Source organism: Stegostoma tigrinum, chromosome 36 (genome assembly GCF_030684315.1).
Source record: "Stegostoma tigrinum isolate sSteTig4 chromosome 36, sSteTig4.hap1, whole genome shotgun sequence".
NCBI classification, from domain to species: Eukaryota; Metazoa; Chordata; class Chondrichthyes; order Orectolobiformes; family Stegostomatidae; genus Stegostoma; species Stegostoma tigrinum.
The window spans coordinates 594,484-610,921 of NC_081389.1; the positions used below are offsets into that span (position 1 = coordinate 594,484).

The 16,438-nt window shown below is 43.3% G+C and overlaps 1 protein-coding gene across 1 annotated transcript in view; it reads left to right on the forward strand.

Moving 5' to 3' along the window:
- The window catches only part of herc1 (HECT and RLD domain containing E3 ubiquitin protein ligase family member 1), a 339,275-nt gene that overhangs the window by 264,654 nt on the left and 58,183 nt on the right, over positions 1–16,438 (forward strand). The window contains exons 60-61 of the mRNA XM_059640184.1: positions 12,727–12,900; positions 13,258–13,551. Coding sequence (XP_059496167.1) covers positions 12,727–12,900; positions 13,258–13,551 — 468 coding nt within the window. The remainder of the gene's footprint in view (positions 1–12,726; positions 12,901–13,257; positions 13,552–16,438) is intronic.

Sequence of the window (16,438 nt, forward strand, 5' to 3'; positions counted from 1 at the left end):
AGGAGTTCCTCAGGGCAGTGTCCTAGGCCCAATTATCTTCAGCTGTTTCATTAATCACTACCCCCCCCCCCCACAATCACAAGAAGTGGAGATGTTTGCTGATCATTGTGCAATGTTCAGCACCATTCACGACTCCTCAGGTACTGAAACAGTCCATCTTCATATGCAACAAGATCTGGACAATATCCAGTCTTGGACTGATTAGTGGCAAGTAACATTCACGTCAGACAAATGCCAGGCTATGACCATCATTAATAAGAGACCGTGTAACCACCGTCCCTTGACATCTGATGGTATTATCATCACTGAATCCCCCACTGTCAACATCTGAAGGTTATCATTGACTAGAAAGTCAACTTGACTCACCACAAAAGTACAGTGGCTACAAGAAAAGGTCAGAGGCGAGGAATACTACAGCAAGTAACTCACTCCTCACTTCCCAGAAGTCTGTCCACCATCTACAAAGCATAAGTCAGGAATGTCAGGTGCAGCTCCAGCAACATTCAAGAAGTTTGACATCATCCAGGAGAAACCAGCCTATTTGATTGGCACTGCAGTCATAAGCATCCTCTCCCTCCATCTCCGACACTCAGTTGCAGCAATGTGTACTATCTATAAGATGGTCTACAGAAATTCACCAATGATCCACAGACAGCTCCTTCCAATCCAACACCCACTTCCATCTAGAAAGTCAAGGGCAGCAGATACATGAGATCACCACCACCTTCACGTTCTGCTTCAAGCCACTCACCATCCTGACTTGGAAACATATTGCCATTCCTCCGCTGTCACTGGGTCAAAATCCTGGAATTCCCACCGGCATGGCATTGTGGGTCAGTTCACAACAAGTAGACTGCAACAGTTCAAGAAAGCAGCTCATCACCATCTTCTCAACAGCAGCTGGGGATTGGTAATAAATGTTGGCCAACCAGCAATGTACACATCCCACAAATTATGCACAAACATGGAGGCATTTGGACTTGAAGCCTGTTCCAGCTTGATGGACAAATTGTCACCATTCTAAATGATTGGTAGTAAGGTCCTACCAATCATTAATGTCAGTCCTGTTGCGCTTCAACAAGAGCTTCAGAGTCTTTTTGTTCTTCTTCCTTAGAACACGTTCAGTTTGACTTCAGAGAACAAGATTAGATGGGGAGACATTTCTTGGCCGTTGAGACAGTGTGCCTTCATCCACAGTTCACTTTGCCTCAAGAAAGGCAATTGTATTTGTTCAACAGCCCCTACACTGAAAGATGTGGCAGAGACATTGTTGATGAGATTCCTTGCATGCTCTTACAAGCCACTGATACAGAGTTGAGGCCTCACTGCAGTATAGAAGTGAGTGTATGCCACCAACTGTTCATTCAGACTTTTCTTGACTTTAGAATGTTTTTAGATTTAGATTTATTGTCACATATGTGCTAAAAGAAAAAATATTTTTGTATGTTATGGCGATGTCTTGAAACACTGAATATAGGGCAAGACATTACCACCATAGAGCTCATTGCCCAGAATCTCTGTTATGGCCTCTTGTATCTCTGTAATGGCCTCTGGGGTCTTGGTTATGGTCCTCCACCACTGCCACAATCATGGCTGCTGTGTCCAAGCTGGAGCCATAGGCCAGGAGATGTATGGATTCTGACCCCCCTGTCCTCCATCTGATGCTTCTCCAAATGCTCCTGTCAGACTTCGGTCATTGGGGTCCGCCATTGTCTCTTGCACTGATGCTCCTTCGAGTATCAAACCTAGTCCATAAGACCATAAGACATAGGAGTGGAAGTAAGACCTTTTGGCCCATCAAGTCCACTCCGCCATTTAAATCACAGCTGATGGGTATTTCAACACCACTTCCCTGCACTCACCCCATAGCCATTGATTCCTTTTGAGATCAAGAATTTGTCGATCTCTGCCTTGAAGGCATCCAACGTCCCGGCCTCCACTGCACTCTGCGGCAATGAATTCCACAAGCCCACCACTCTCTGGCTGAAGAAATGTCGTCTCGTTTCAGTTTTAAATTTACCCCCTCTAATTTTGAGGCTGTGCCCACGGGTCCTAGTCTCCCCGCCTAACGGAAACAACTTCCTAGCGTCCACCCCTTCTAAACCATACATTATCTTGTAAGTTTCTAATAGATCTCCGCTCAACCTTCTCAACTCTAATGAGTACAATCCCAGGATCGTTAGCCGTTCATCATACGTTAAACCTACCATTCCAGGGAACGTCCGTGTGAATCTCCGCTGGACACGCTCCAGGGCTAGTATGTCCTTCCTGAGGTGTGGGGCCCAAAATTGGACACAGTATTCTAAATGGGGCCTAACTAGAGCCTTGTAAAGCCTCAGAAGCACATTGCTTTTATATTCCAACCCTCTTGAGATAAACGACAACATTACATTTGCTTTCTTAATTACAGACTCTACCTGCAAGTTAACCTTTAGAGAATTCTGGACCAACACTCCCAGATCCCTTTGCACTTCTGATTTGTGAATTTTCTCACCGTTTAGAAAATAGTCCGTGCCTATATTCTTTTTTCCAAAGTTCAAAACCTCACATTTACTCACATTGAATTTCATCTGCCATTTCCTGGACCACTCTCCTAATCTGTCTAAATCTTTCTACAGCTTCCCCACCTCCTCAGTACTACCCTGCCTGTCCACCTATCTTCGTATCATCGGCAAACTTCGCCAGAATGCCCCTAGTCCCTTCATCCAGATCATCATTAATATATGAGGTGAACAGCTGTGGCCCCAACACTGAACCCTGCGGGACACCGCTCGTCACCAGTTGCCATTCCGAAAAAGAGCCTTTTATCCCAACTCTCTGCCTTCTGTCAGACAGCCAATCCTCAATCCAAGCTCACCTCGAACACCATGGGCCCTCACCTTGCTCAGCGGCCTCCCGTGAGGCACGGTATCAAAGGCCTTTTGGAAGTCTAGATAGATAACATCCACTGGGTTTCCCTGGTCTAACATGCTTGTTACCTCTTCAAAGAATTCCAACAGGTTTGTCAGGCACGACCTCCCTTTACTAAAACCATGCTGACTTGTTTTAATCTGACCCTGTACTTCCAGGAATTTAGAAATCTCATCCTTGACAATGTATTCTAGAATTTTACCAACTACCGAGGTTCGGCTAATCGGCCTGTAATTTTCCATCTTTTGCCTTGATCCTTTCTTAAACGAGAGAGTTACAACAGCAATTTTCCAATCATCTGGGACTTTCCCTGACTCCAGTGACTTTTGAAAGATCACAACCAAAGCCTCCGCTATTTCCTCAGCCACCTCCCTTGGAACTCTAGGATGTAGCCCATTAGGGCCAGGAGATTTATCAATTTTTAGACCCTTTAGCTTTTCTAGCACTTTCTCTTTTGTAATGCCTGCCATACTCAACTCTGCCCCCTGGCTCTCCCTAATTGTTGGCAGACTACTCATGTCTTCCACTGTGAAGACTGACGCAAAGTACTTAAGTTCTTCAGCTATTTCCTTATTTCCCATCAGTAGCCTTCCAGCATCAGTTTGGAGCGGCCCAATATCTACTTTTGTCTCTCGTTTGTTTCTTTTGTATTGAAAGAAACTTTTACTATCATTTCCACTATTACTAGCTAGCCTACCTTCATATTTGATCCTCTCCTTCCTTAGTTCCCTCTTTGTTATCCCCTGTCTGTTTTTGTAGCCTTCCCAATCTTCTGATTTCCCAGTGCTCTTGGCCACTTTATAGGCTGTATCTTTTTCTTTGATACATTCCCTGACTTCCTTTGTCAGCCATGGCTGTCTAATCCCACCCCGAATAATCTTTCTTTTCTTTGGGATGAACCTCTGTACTGTGTCCTCAGTTACACCCAGAATCTCCTGCCATTGTTGCTCTACTGTCTTCCCCGCTAGGCTCTGCTTCCAGTCGATTTTCATCAATTCCTCTCTCATGCCCCTGTAATTACCTTTATTTAACTGTAACACCATTACATCCGATTTTGCCTTCTCTCTTTCAAACTGCAGACTGAACTCTACCATATTATGATCGCTGCCTCCTAAGTGTTCCCTTACTTTTAAGGTCTTTTATAAAGTCATGCTCATTACATAGCACTAAGTCCAGAATAGCCTGCTCCCTTCTGGGCTCCATCACAAGCTGTTCCAAAAAGCCATCCTGCAAACATTCCATGAATTCTCTTTCTTTGGATCCACCAGCAACATTATTCACCCAATCCACCTGCATATTGAAGTCCCCCATGATCACTGTGACCTGAACCTGGAGCCTTGGCTCAGCTTGTGAGTCTGTGTCAGGAGAGTCAGCCCAGCACCTGTTCTTGCCAGAAGACCCTGGACCGGGATGGAACATGTCTGGCTCATCCTAGCTTCGCTGCTGCAAAAGGCCATCTCCTTCACCCTCTACCATTCAGGCTTTAAAGAAGAAGAGCAAAACCAAGAAAAGAAACAAAAAGGGTAAAAATGATAAAGAAAGCAAATGAGAGCAGATGACTTCCCTACTACTGCGCCACCATCTTGAACTTGTAGGGTTTTGTTGTCAAACATCTACTGTTGAACGTTGTAGAAAACTGACCTGATTCAGTATTGGATCCCTTTGTCTTCTGAGAGAGGTGACTACCAAGCTATGGGAAATGTTCTTTGTATGATTTGAAGAAGAGACTCTACAATATTGGATGTGGCATGTGAATTGACCAAGCCTGGATTGATACAAGCTTTGTTCTGACAGGATTGAAAGACGAGACAAATCTCTTGAATGGAAAGAGCTCAAGTGTAAGTTGTAAATCTGGCTCTGGACAGTGACACTGCAGTCATCTGCACGCTGTCGGTCTTGTATGTAAAACCTGAAGAAACAGAAACAGGAGTAGACCGTTCAGCTCTGCCTACAGTTAAGATCATGGCAAATCTGACACTCCTCACCTCCTCTTTCCTACTTTTTCCTATAACCCATGATCCCCCTCCTGATCAAGAATCTGTCTATTTTAGCCTTAAATGTACACAAGGACTGTGCTCCCACAGGTGTGACAATGAGTTCCAAAAGGTACCAACCCTCAAAGAATTTCTCCTTATCTTGGTCATAAATTAGTATCCCTCAGGTTGATGAGGGTCGAGCTGTGGATGTGGTGTATATGGACTTCAGTAAGGCATTTGATAAGGTTCCCCATGGTAGGCTCATTCAGAAGGTCAGGAGGAATGGGATACAGGGGAACTTAGCTGCTTGGATACAGAATTGGCTGGCCAACAGAAGACAGCGAGTGGTAGTAGAAGGAAAATATTCTGCCTGGAAGTCAGTGGTGAGTGGAGTTCCACAGGGCTCTGTCCTTGGGCCTCTACTGTTTGTAATTTTTATTAATGACTTGGACAAGGGAATTGAAGGATGGGTCAGCAAGTTTGCAGACGACACAAAGGTCGGAGGTGTCGTTGACAGTGTAGAGGGCTGTTGTAGGCTGCAGCGGGACATTGACAGGATGCAGAGATGGGCTGAGAGGTGGCAGATGGAGTTCAACCTGGATAAATGCGAGGTGATGCATTTTGGAAGGTCGAATTTGAAAGCTGAGTACAGGATTAAGGATAGGATTCTTGGCAGCGTGGAGGAACAGAGGGATCTTGGTGTGCAGATACATAGATCCCTTAAAATGGCCACCCAAGTGGACAGGGTTGTTAAGAAAGCATATGGTGTTTTGGCTTTCATTAACAGGGGGATTGAGTTTAAGAGTCGTGAGATCTTGTTGCAGCTCTATAAAACTTTGGTTAGACCGCACTTGGAATACTGCGTCCAGTTCTGGGCGCCCTATTATAGGAAAGATGCGGATGCTTTGGAGAGGGTTCAGAGGAGGTTTACCAGGATACTGCCTGGACTGGAGGGCTTATCTTATGAAGAGAGGTTGACTGAGCTCGGTCTCTTTTCATTGGAGAAAAGGAGGAGGAGAGGGGACCTAATTGAGGTATACAAGATAATGAGAGGCATAGATAGAGTTGATAGCCAGAGACTATTTCCCAGGGCAGAAATGGCTAGCACGAGGGGTCATAGTTTTAAGCTGGTTGGTGGAAAGTATAGAGGGGATGTCAGAGGCAGGTTCTTTACGCAGAGAGTTGTGAGAGCATGGAATGCGTTGCCAGCAGCAGTTGTGGAAGCAAGGTCATTGGGGTCATTTAAGAGACTGCTGGACATGTATATGGTCACAGAAATTTGAGGGTGCATACATGAGGATCAATGGTCGGCACAACATTGTGGGCTGAAGGGCCTGTTCTGTGCTGTACTGTTCTATGTTCTGTGTTCTAATTCTATGACTATGCACTCTCCTGCTAGACTGTCCCATGAAGGTGAACATCCTTTCAGCATTTACTAATCACTTAAGAATTCTCTATGCGTCAATGAGATCACATCTCATTTTTCTAAATTCCAACAGGCAGAGTCTCAAACTGTTTAATCTTTATTCGGAAGATAATTCCTCATGCTGGGATCATCCTAGTGAATCATCTCTGAATTATCTTTAATGAGATAATATCGTTCCTTAAATAAGGGTACCGAACTGCTCGCAGCAGCTGAGATGTGTCTGACCAAACCCTTGTACAAGACATCTCTACACTTCCGCTCCCTTCCAATACGGGGCAATATTCCATTGGCCTTTCTGATTATCAGTTGCACCTGTGTGTTGGCTCTGTGTTTGATGTGCAAGTCCATTTGGTGTTACAACTTTCTGCAGTTTTTTTCCGATGAATTAATACTCTGTTCTTTTGTTCTCCCTTCCAAACTGAGCAACTTTATATTTCCCACACTATATTCTGCCAACTATTTGTCCACTTAGTTAACCTATCACTGTCTCAGCATACTGTTTGTAGCCCTTTCGCAACTTGCCTTTAAGAATGAAAAACAAAACAGAGGGCGCTGCTGGGAAGCAACTGAAAAAGATTCAGAGAGGAGCCAGCTCAGACTCTGTGGACAAGGGGAGTTGGTGTCATCGCATGCCAAGAAGCAACTGAGGATGATTCTGGGAGGAGTTGGCTCAGTCACCAGCAACTGCTCAGGAACAAGGAAAAGGAAGGCAAGCTATAGCTGAGTGGCCATTTTTGGAGCAGCCATTTTGAGAATGGCTGCTTCGTGGTTGAGGTTTGTGTGTGGGCATTTGTGAATGTTGGGCTTTAGTGAGGAGAGCGATCAGCAATGAAGTAAGGGTACGGTAGGATTCTGTTTTTGTCTTGGTGTAAACAGGTAGAGTTGACAGGGCAGTGGTGTGCTCCTGCCAGACATGGGAGATCGAGGAGCAGTCTAGTGTCCATGAGGTCTGTGTCTGTAGGAAGTGTGACCAGCTGCAGCTCCTCACAAATCTAATGTTTGGTTGTAGTGGCATTGGACACACTGAGGTGCAAACAGGGGACAGAGGGTGTGATAGACACAAGCTACAGGGAGGTAGTCACACCGCTGGCTCAGCTGTTTAGGTGGGTGACTGCTACTGGAGGCAGGCAGGTAGTGCAGGAGTTTCCTGTTGCTATTCCACTCTCCAGCAAGTATACCTTTTTGGATATGGCGGGGAGAGATTTTAACTCCTCAGGAGTACAACAGCAGCAGCCAAGCCTATGGCAACACAAGATAATAAAATGTGAGGCTGGATGAACACAGCAGGCCAAGCAGCATCTCAGGAGCACAAAAGCTGACGCTTCGGGCCTGGACCCTTCTCTGATGATGAAGGGTCCAGGCCCGAAGCGTCAGCTTTTGTGCTCCTGAGATGCTGCTTGGCCTGCTGTGTTCATCCAGCCTCACATTTTATTACCTATGGCAACACAACCGGCTCTACTGTAGCACAGGCACTGGCAAAGCCCAAGCAGGTGATAATGGTAGGAGACTTGCAGGTTCGGGGCAGAGACAGCTGTTTGTGTGACCACATTTCAGATTCCAGGATGGTGTGTTGCCTCCCTGCGCCAAGGCCAAGGACATCTCTGATCAGTTGTGGGAAATTCAGAAGAGGAAGGGTGAACCATCAGAGGTCATTGTACATATTAGTATCAAAGGGATGAGGTCCTGAAGAGTGATTATAAGGAGTTAGGCAGGAGGTTAGGCAAGAGCTGAAGGGCAGTCATTTCTGGACTACTTCCAATGCTACATGTTTGAGCGAGTAGAAATAGGAGGATTTGGCAGATGAATGTGTGGCTGGAGAGTAGGGGCAGGGATTCAGATTCTTGGATCATTGGGATTTCATCTTGGGTAGAGGTGACCTGGACAAGAGGAACAGGTTGCACCTGAGCTGGAGGCATCCATATTATCACGGGGAGATTTGCTAGAGCCAGTTGGGAGGTCGTAAACTAGTCTGGCAGGGGTCGGGTGGGATCCAAAGCAGAGGGGATTCAGAAGAGAAGTTTGAGGACAGTACAGTACGGAAGTTAATGAGAACAAGTTAAATAATAAAGGCACTGCTAGTAATCTTAATACTTGACAGGGCAGGCAAGATCACAGCAGGAAGGAAGAGAAGCCTGGGTTAAATTGCATTTATTTCAACGCAAGAGACCTGACAGGTAAGGCAAATGATCTCAGAGCATGATGGGTACATGGAACTGGAATTTATAGATATTACAGAAACAGGCTGATAAGACTATCAGCTCAATGTTTTGAGGTACAGATGCTATCGGAAACATAGTCAGGGAAGAGAGGAAGGGGGAGATGTGTTTTTGTTTAGGGAGAATATCATGTCAGTACTGAAAGAGTTGAGAGCCTGTTGACTGAGTCTACATGGGTTGAACTGAGAAATAAAAAGGGGTAATTATTTTGATAGCATTGTACTATCGGATACCTAATAATCAGCAGGAGATTGGGGAGCAAATAAGTAAGGAGATTGCAGATAGCTGCAAGAATAGTAGAGTTGTAATAATAGGGATTTTAACTTTCCTAACATCGACTGGGATTGCCATTGTGTTAAGGCCTTGGATGAAGGGAAATTTGTTAAGTGTGTTCATGAAGAATGTTTTACACAGTATGTCCTAGAGAAGATGCTTCCGGACCAGTGATCGTTATTCCCTTAGTTTCATAATAGCTATGGAAAAGAATAGATCTGGTCCACAAGTTGAAGTTTGAAACTGGTAAAAGGCCAATTTGATGGTCTTAGACAGGAACTTTCAAAAGTTGATTGCAGGGGGCTGTTTGCAGGCACAGGGATGTCTGGTAAGTGGGAGGCTTTCAAAAGTGAGTTAATGAGGTTTCAGGGCCAGCATGTTCCTGTTAGAGTGAAGGGCAAGGCTGGCAGGAGTAGGGAACCCTGCGCGAGATGGCTTCTGGCAGATAAGCTAAAGGAGAACTCAAAGTGATGCTCCAAGTACATGAAGAGCAAAAGATTAACTCGGGAGTGAATAGGGCCTCTTCAAGATCAACGAGGCCGTAAGAGCTCCTAAGTGAATATTTCTTTCTTAATTACCATTAAGAAAGATACAGATGACTAGGACCTTGGGGAAATAAACAGTGATGTCTTAAAAAATCTTCACATTACAGAAGAGGGGGTGATATAAGTCTTAAAACCCAAGAAAGGTGGATGCTGGGAAGTTGTTTCCATCTGCCTGCACATTTACCGTATCCCTCCATTATCTACCTGTCCATGTGTTTATACAAATGCGTCTTGAGTGCTATTACCAACGTCTGTTTTAAAAAAAAAACTTGCCTTTTCCTTGCAGACCTCCTCTAAACTTACCCCTCTCGCCTTAAAGCTGTGCCACCTCTGATTTGACATTTCTACCTTGGGATAAAGGCTCCGACTATCCACCCTATCCATGCCTCTTAGAATTTTATGTACATCTAGCAGGTTGCCCCTCAGCCTCCGATGTTCTAGTGAAAACTTTTTCTACCTATTTTTGTGTTATCTGTAAATTAGGCTGCAGTGCATTCACTTCTTTCAAGTCCTTAATATATATTGTAAAAGATGGTTGTCCCAGCACTGGTGCCCATGGAACCCCACTAGCAACAGAGGACCAACCTGAAAAGGAACCCCTTGTCTGTTGCCACGCTGTTGCCAATTCTCTATTCATCTATGGTAGTCAGTTTAGCTTATTTACTGAAGTGACTGAATTGATGAATTTTCCATCTCAGCAGTATTTAAAACTGACATCAGAGGGCAGTTGATCTTTGAGATGAAGAACCACTGCCAATTGTGTCACATCGCCTTGGGTTGTGGGGAAGGCATGGGAACCAAAGCAGTCATGAAAAAAGTCTGAGGCTCGTTCATTAGATAACAGGACCAAATCAAATTGTTAAGGCAGATGAGCTTGGCAGAGAATGAGGTAACACTGATAAATTAAAATGCATTTGCTTCGATCAAGAGGCCTGACAGGTAAAGCAGATGAATTGAATAAATCTTTAATAAGGAGATTAGACTTTTAGTTAGTAGCATTATATGCCAGAGATTTACATTTATTCACATATAGCTATAATCTAATTACCTGTAATAAATAATAATCCTTATTCAGTACTGAAGCTGGTCCATGCCTTCTATTAGCCTTTGTATGAAAGTTGGGTAAATTAGGGCACTTGATGTTTGGTTTTTACTGAAACTTGTAACATTACTTATGGTACCCAAACTAAAGGGCTCAATTTATGGGACACTACCCCAGTGGATCCTAATAATGCGCAGTATTTATACATCAGCCATGCCCTTTAACTCTAGGTGTATATTCCTTTATTGCTGTCAAATCAGTTCCAGCCCTCCTCTTCCTACCATTGTTTATTTATAGGCCTATAGAAGACTTTGTCAATCATTTTTCATGTTAACCATCTATCTTTTATATCTTTTTTAATATATATAGAAGTGAAAATTCAGTTGTCCTCCGCATTGCCTGCAAATCTTTGACTTCACCTATCTTTCTGGATGGTGCTGGAAGTTTGGAATGCACTATCTGGGAGGATAGTTGAGTAGTATCACAACTTTTATAAAGTACTTGGATGAGCACTTGAATGTCAAGGCTATGGGTCTAGTGCTGGAAAGTGGCACTAGTATAGATTTCATGCAGTTGGGCAATCCAGACTGGATGGGCTGAAGGGACTCTTCTGTACTTAATGACTGTCTTATCCTGGCTTGGTCTGATTTCAATCCATTGACTTCGACCTGCTCAAATTAAGTATGTTTTCTAGATTTCTCCCTGTATTTTTAACACATCACCCAAATCTTACAAAACAAACTCACTGTTTCCTAAATACTTCCTACTGACGTCATTGCACAGAACCAGATCCAATAATTCCTTGTTAGTGTAGCATTGAGCTGATTATGAAAATTCCCCTGCACACACTTTTTAGAAACTTACCCCACTCCGCCTGTATATTGTTATTGCTGTCTACATTTTGATGGTGTTCCATTGTCACTAAACATTTTGCATGCTATGATTTCTGTGCAAATTTGCTCCATTATTTTCCTCCACGCTAAGAGGTGGCCTATAAAATGCACCAGCAATGTGAAAGCACCCCTAATGTTTCAGAGCAATAACCTCGTAAATTCTAAAAATTTATGTGAAGGCTTTAAAATCGGATCCAGATCTGAAAATTGGTTTGTTGGAAAGAAAACACCAAATTGAGTTTGAGAAGTAAACTGTGGGTTTTTAATACTAACATGCATGTATAATTTATGCATGTATAATTTAGCAAATAGCTATTTGATGGCTATGTTACAAAGGAAATATTGTCACACTCAATTCAATCCATCCTGAACTGGAACAAATTGTTGTAAGTTTTTTAGGGCTCTCAGTAGTTAGCACTGCTCCTTGCAGCACCAGGGACCTGGGTTCGATTTCACCCTTGGACAACTGTTCAGGTGAAGTTTGCATATTCTCCATGTGTCTACGAGTGTTTCCTCCCACAGTCCAGAAATGTGCAAGTTGGGTAAATTGGTCTTCGTGTCCAGGGGTGTTAGTTAGGTGTATTAGCCATGGGAAATGCAGGGTTGGAGTAAGGGGATGGGTCTGGGTGGGATGCTCTTCAGTGGTTGGTGTGGATTTGTTGAACCAAATGGCCTGTTTCTGCATATTAGGGAATCTGTGATTCTATGAAACGGTAATAATAGTTCAAATATGTTTTTTGACCCTTTGACATAACTTGAGACAAAAGGATAACTTCCAAACGTTTACAGAGATAGTAGGAGCTGCCGATGCTAGAGAATCTGAGAAAGCACGGTGTGAAGCTGGGTAAACACAGCAGGCCAAGCAGCATCAGAGGAGCAGGAAAGTTTGACGTTTTGGGTCGGGACCCTTGTAAAGGTTGTAGATTTCTGAAGAAGGGTCCCAACGTGAAACGTGAAATTTTCCTGCTCCTCTGCTGCTACTTGGTCTGCTGTGTTCATCCAGCTTCACGCCATGTTATATAACTTGCAAATGTTTGTTATTTTATACAGTAAAGCCCTTAATTGGTCAAGATATTCAGTGGGACACAAACATATAATCTAGAGTCAAAAGTGAAAGTGCCAAACCAGGATTTATTATGTTATGAGCGTGATCAGAGTATCGATGGTCAATTAAAATTTCCTTAATGTTTAAGATAAAGATTTGAAGGAGATTTATTGTTATAAGTGCAACTTGATTGTATGAAGAGAAGACTTTTACTTGATTGGCTTATGAATCTTTATGAAATATGTTTAAGAATTCAAGGTTCTATTATTGACTTGTCAGTGGCATGTGCAAGTTCTGAACAGCTGCCTGACTTCTGACAAGTGACTAAGTAGAATGATTTAGTCTCTTCTGTGTGAGATGTTTACAGTAATAGTTACTTTTTTTTTGACTGAATTACTAGGATGTATTGGTGGTGAGCTGCCCAACTGAATGGATAGCTGCAAATCATGTTCTGGCAACATGTAGAACTTCATTGAAAAAACAAGGAGTTATTGGCTTAAATATGGCACCATGTATGAGGACCTTTCTTGAAAGGCTGCCTGTGATGTTGCAAGAGCAATATGCATATGAGAAGGTACTAAAAATAATTTATATTGAAACTAAAATGAAGTTATTGTTTTTATGTGCCAAAACTTGTCGTTGAAGTTTTAGTGCAATAAAATTCCTGGTATCTGGCATGCACGGAGAACAGGAGGTGCCAGTTGCATGAGTCTGCTGACTGCAGCCAGGTTCAGTCATAAATACCATCAACAAGGTTTGATCAAAAGGAGAGAGATGACCAAATGATCAGTTTTCAGAGTGAGAAAACCTACTCCCATTGATTGGTTGCATGAGAATTCTGGATAACAAGATAACTAAGTAACTAATAGTGAGGACTTATTAATTTGAAAGTCTTTGCCATGCCAGTTAATGTCATGTTTTTCCCTTTCAGCCTCACGTGTTATGTGGAGACCAACTAGTTCACAGCCCTTACATGCAGTGTCTGGCCTCCTTGGCTGTGGGTCTTCAACTAGATCGTCTCCTGTGTAATCCACCAGTGCCTCCTCATCATACTAGTTGCCCCCCTGACCCTGTGAACTGGAACTCCTCAGAGTGGTCCTGGTTAGAATGTTTCTCTACCACTATTAAGGCTGCAGAGGCATTAGCGAAAGGAGGACCATTCCCTGAATGCTTCACTGTTCCAGATCTAGAGCCTGTACCAGAAGAAGATCTATCTCATGTGATGGTAAGTTAGCTTGAGGTGGAGAAGGAGGGGGGATGAATTAACCAGATGTTTAAAACATTTTTACAAGCAAGTTAGGATTGTGTTTAGTGCATTGCCACCTTCTTGCGCGACTGAAAACATAATGCTTTTGGTACATGCTTCTGCTTGCCATTCTGAGACAGAGCAGGCCATTTTAAAACATGTCAGCAGGTGTCACAAGTAACAGAGCCCCATTGAAACATCAGAAACTGATTTTGTGAAAAATATTAGCAACATTAAAATTCGACAGTGACTTATCTTTCAAGAACCCTGAGACTTTGGCAAAGTCCCAAAGGTTTGGAAAACTGTCTATCTGACATCTTTGTTTAAGAAGGGAAAGAGACAAAAATAAGTAACAGTAAGCCAATTAGTTTAACATCTGTTTTTAGGAAAATGTTAGAATCCATTGTTAAGGATGTGACTGAGCATTTATGTGCATAACATTCAAGCAGAGTCAGCTTGGCTTTGAAAAGGGAAAATTATGCCTGTCAAATTGGCTAGAATTCTTTGAGGAAACAAAAGAGCGATAAAGGGGAAGCAGCGGATATAATATGAATTTTCAGAAGGCGTTTTATAAGGTACCATGTGGCAATGATGCTACTGAATAACATAAACACCTGAAGTGTTAGGGGTAGTGTATAAGCAAGATTTGGCTAACCAAAAGAAGACAGAATTGAGGTAAGGGGAGCATTTCAAGAATCTTGATGGCAGCTAGTGGGACCATAATTACTTACTTTATGTATTAATGACCTGGATGAGGAAACTGAATGTACCATAGCCAAGTTTGCGGATGTCAGAGGTAGGCTCTTTTCCCAGAGAATAGTAAGGGCATGGAATGTCCTGCCTGCAACTGTAGTAGACTCACCAATTTTCAGGGCATTTAAATGGTCATTGGATAAACATGTGGATAATAATGGAATAGTGTAGGTTAGATGGGCTTCAGTTTGGTTTCACAGATTGGCGCGACATTGAGGGCCGAAGGGCTTGTACTGCGCTGTAGTGTTCTATGTTGTGAATACTTTTGGGCCCTTTATCAAAGAAAAGATTAACCAGCCTTGACAGTAGTCCATAAAAGTTTCATGAGGCTGATTCCAGGTGTAGAAGGGCACTATATTTGTGAAGAGAGGTTAAGTAGATTGGGCTTGTATTCACTGGAATTGAGAAGAATGGGTGGTAAGATTACTGAGGAGCAGAAAAGCAAAAGAACTATGGATGGTGGATATCTGAAATTAAAACAAAATGCTGGAAGATCTCAATAAGTCTGGCAGCATCTGTGAAGAGAGAAATCAGTTCTAAAGAAGGGTCACTGGACCTGAAAGGTTAAGTCTGATTTGTCTCCACAGATGCTGCTGAGATTATGCAGCAATTTCTGTTTTTGCTCAAGATTTCTGGGGACTTCACAGATTGGATCTGGAAAGGTTATTTCCCTATATGGGAAAGTCTAGAACGAGATGGCATAATCTCAATAAGTGGTCTCCCATTTGAGACACAGGTAAGGAATTCTTTCCTGCATTAGTCTGTCTTTGAGCATATTCAGGGGTAAGATAAACAGATTTCATTAATCAGTAAGGAAATCGAGGATTATGGGGAAAAGCCATAAAAGTGGAGTTGAATATTATCAAATCAGCCATGATCTCACTGAATTTCAGAGCAGATTGAGCTCGGACTTTTCTCTCTGGAGAGAAGGAGGAAGAGAGGTGACCTGATCGAGGTGCACAAGGTAATGAGAGGCATAGATAGAATCGATAGCCAGAGACTTTTCCCCAGGGCAGGATTGACTGCCACGAGGGGTCAGAGTTTTAAGGTGTTAGGAGGAAGGTATAGAGGAGACGTCAGAGGGAGGTCTTTCACTCAGAGTTGTGAGCGCATGGAATAGTTTACCAGAGGTAGTCGTGGAAGCGGAGTCATTAGTGACATTTAAGCGAGTGCTGGACATGCACATGGACAGCAGTGAATTGAGGGGAATGTAGGTTAGGTTAATTTATTTTTGGATTAGGAATATTCCACTGCACAATATCGTGGGCCGAAGGGCCTGTACTGTGCTGTACTTTTCTATGTTCTATGTAGAGGCTGAATGCCTTAAATCTGCTACTGTATCTTCTAGTTCTATGGTCTAATCCACACTGATGCTTCAGTTGTAGACTGAGGGAGTGCTACGTTATCACTGCAATGACAGGCCTTCCCCAGGAACTAGTTGCCCAGGTGGTTGATGCCTGCCCACCAAGACTTCCATTCCAACCCATGGCCAACAGCTCTGTTGAAGCGGAACAAGTGGAAAAAAGTGTCTAATTCTGAGATAACACCCAGCAAAGGTCTAGGGTCATTGTTGGATCTTTAACCACACTCGAGTGATGGTGAGAGAGGAGTAACAGTGTGGGTGTGGCAGGTTGGCACAGGTGGGGTAAGGACTGTGCGATTCCCCATTCCCAATGACACATTGTTTGATCAGGCTGTCAGGTCCTTTGGACAAGTTACCTTACTTTGGAGATCACAGTAACCTCTGAGAGGTTTTTTTTGGGGTGCTCCTCACATGGTGATCCACCTGCCTGATGCTGACTTAATACCAGTAAAGACTGGATATAAGCCTTTATATGCAGAGTAACTGATCACTTAAGAGGATCAGTTGCAGTCAGAACCGGTATTGGTGGGCCTTGCCATTGGATTTAATTGGGATAGAAATGGGAAGGTAGTGGGGTCCCCACCCAATGCTCTCCACTCAATTCAGACACACCTCGGGGAGGAGCATTTAGTTCCATCGCTCCCATAGACTGATGAGAATGCATGCGGTGGAAGTGCTATAAATGTAGGGTTTGATTTTAAAAAACTAACCCTTAGATTTGTCAATGGCTTTGGTGCTAATTTACAAGTA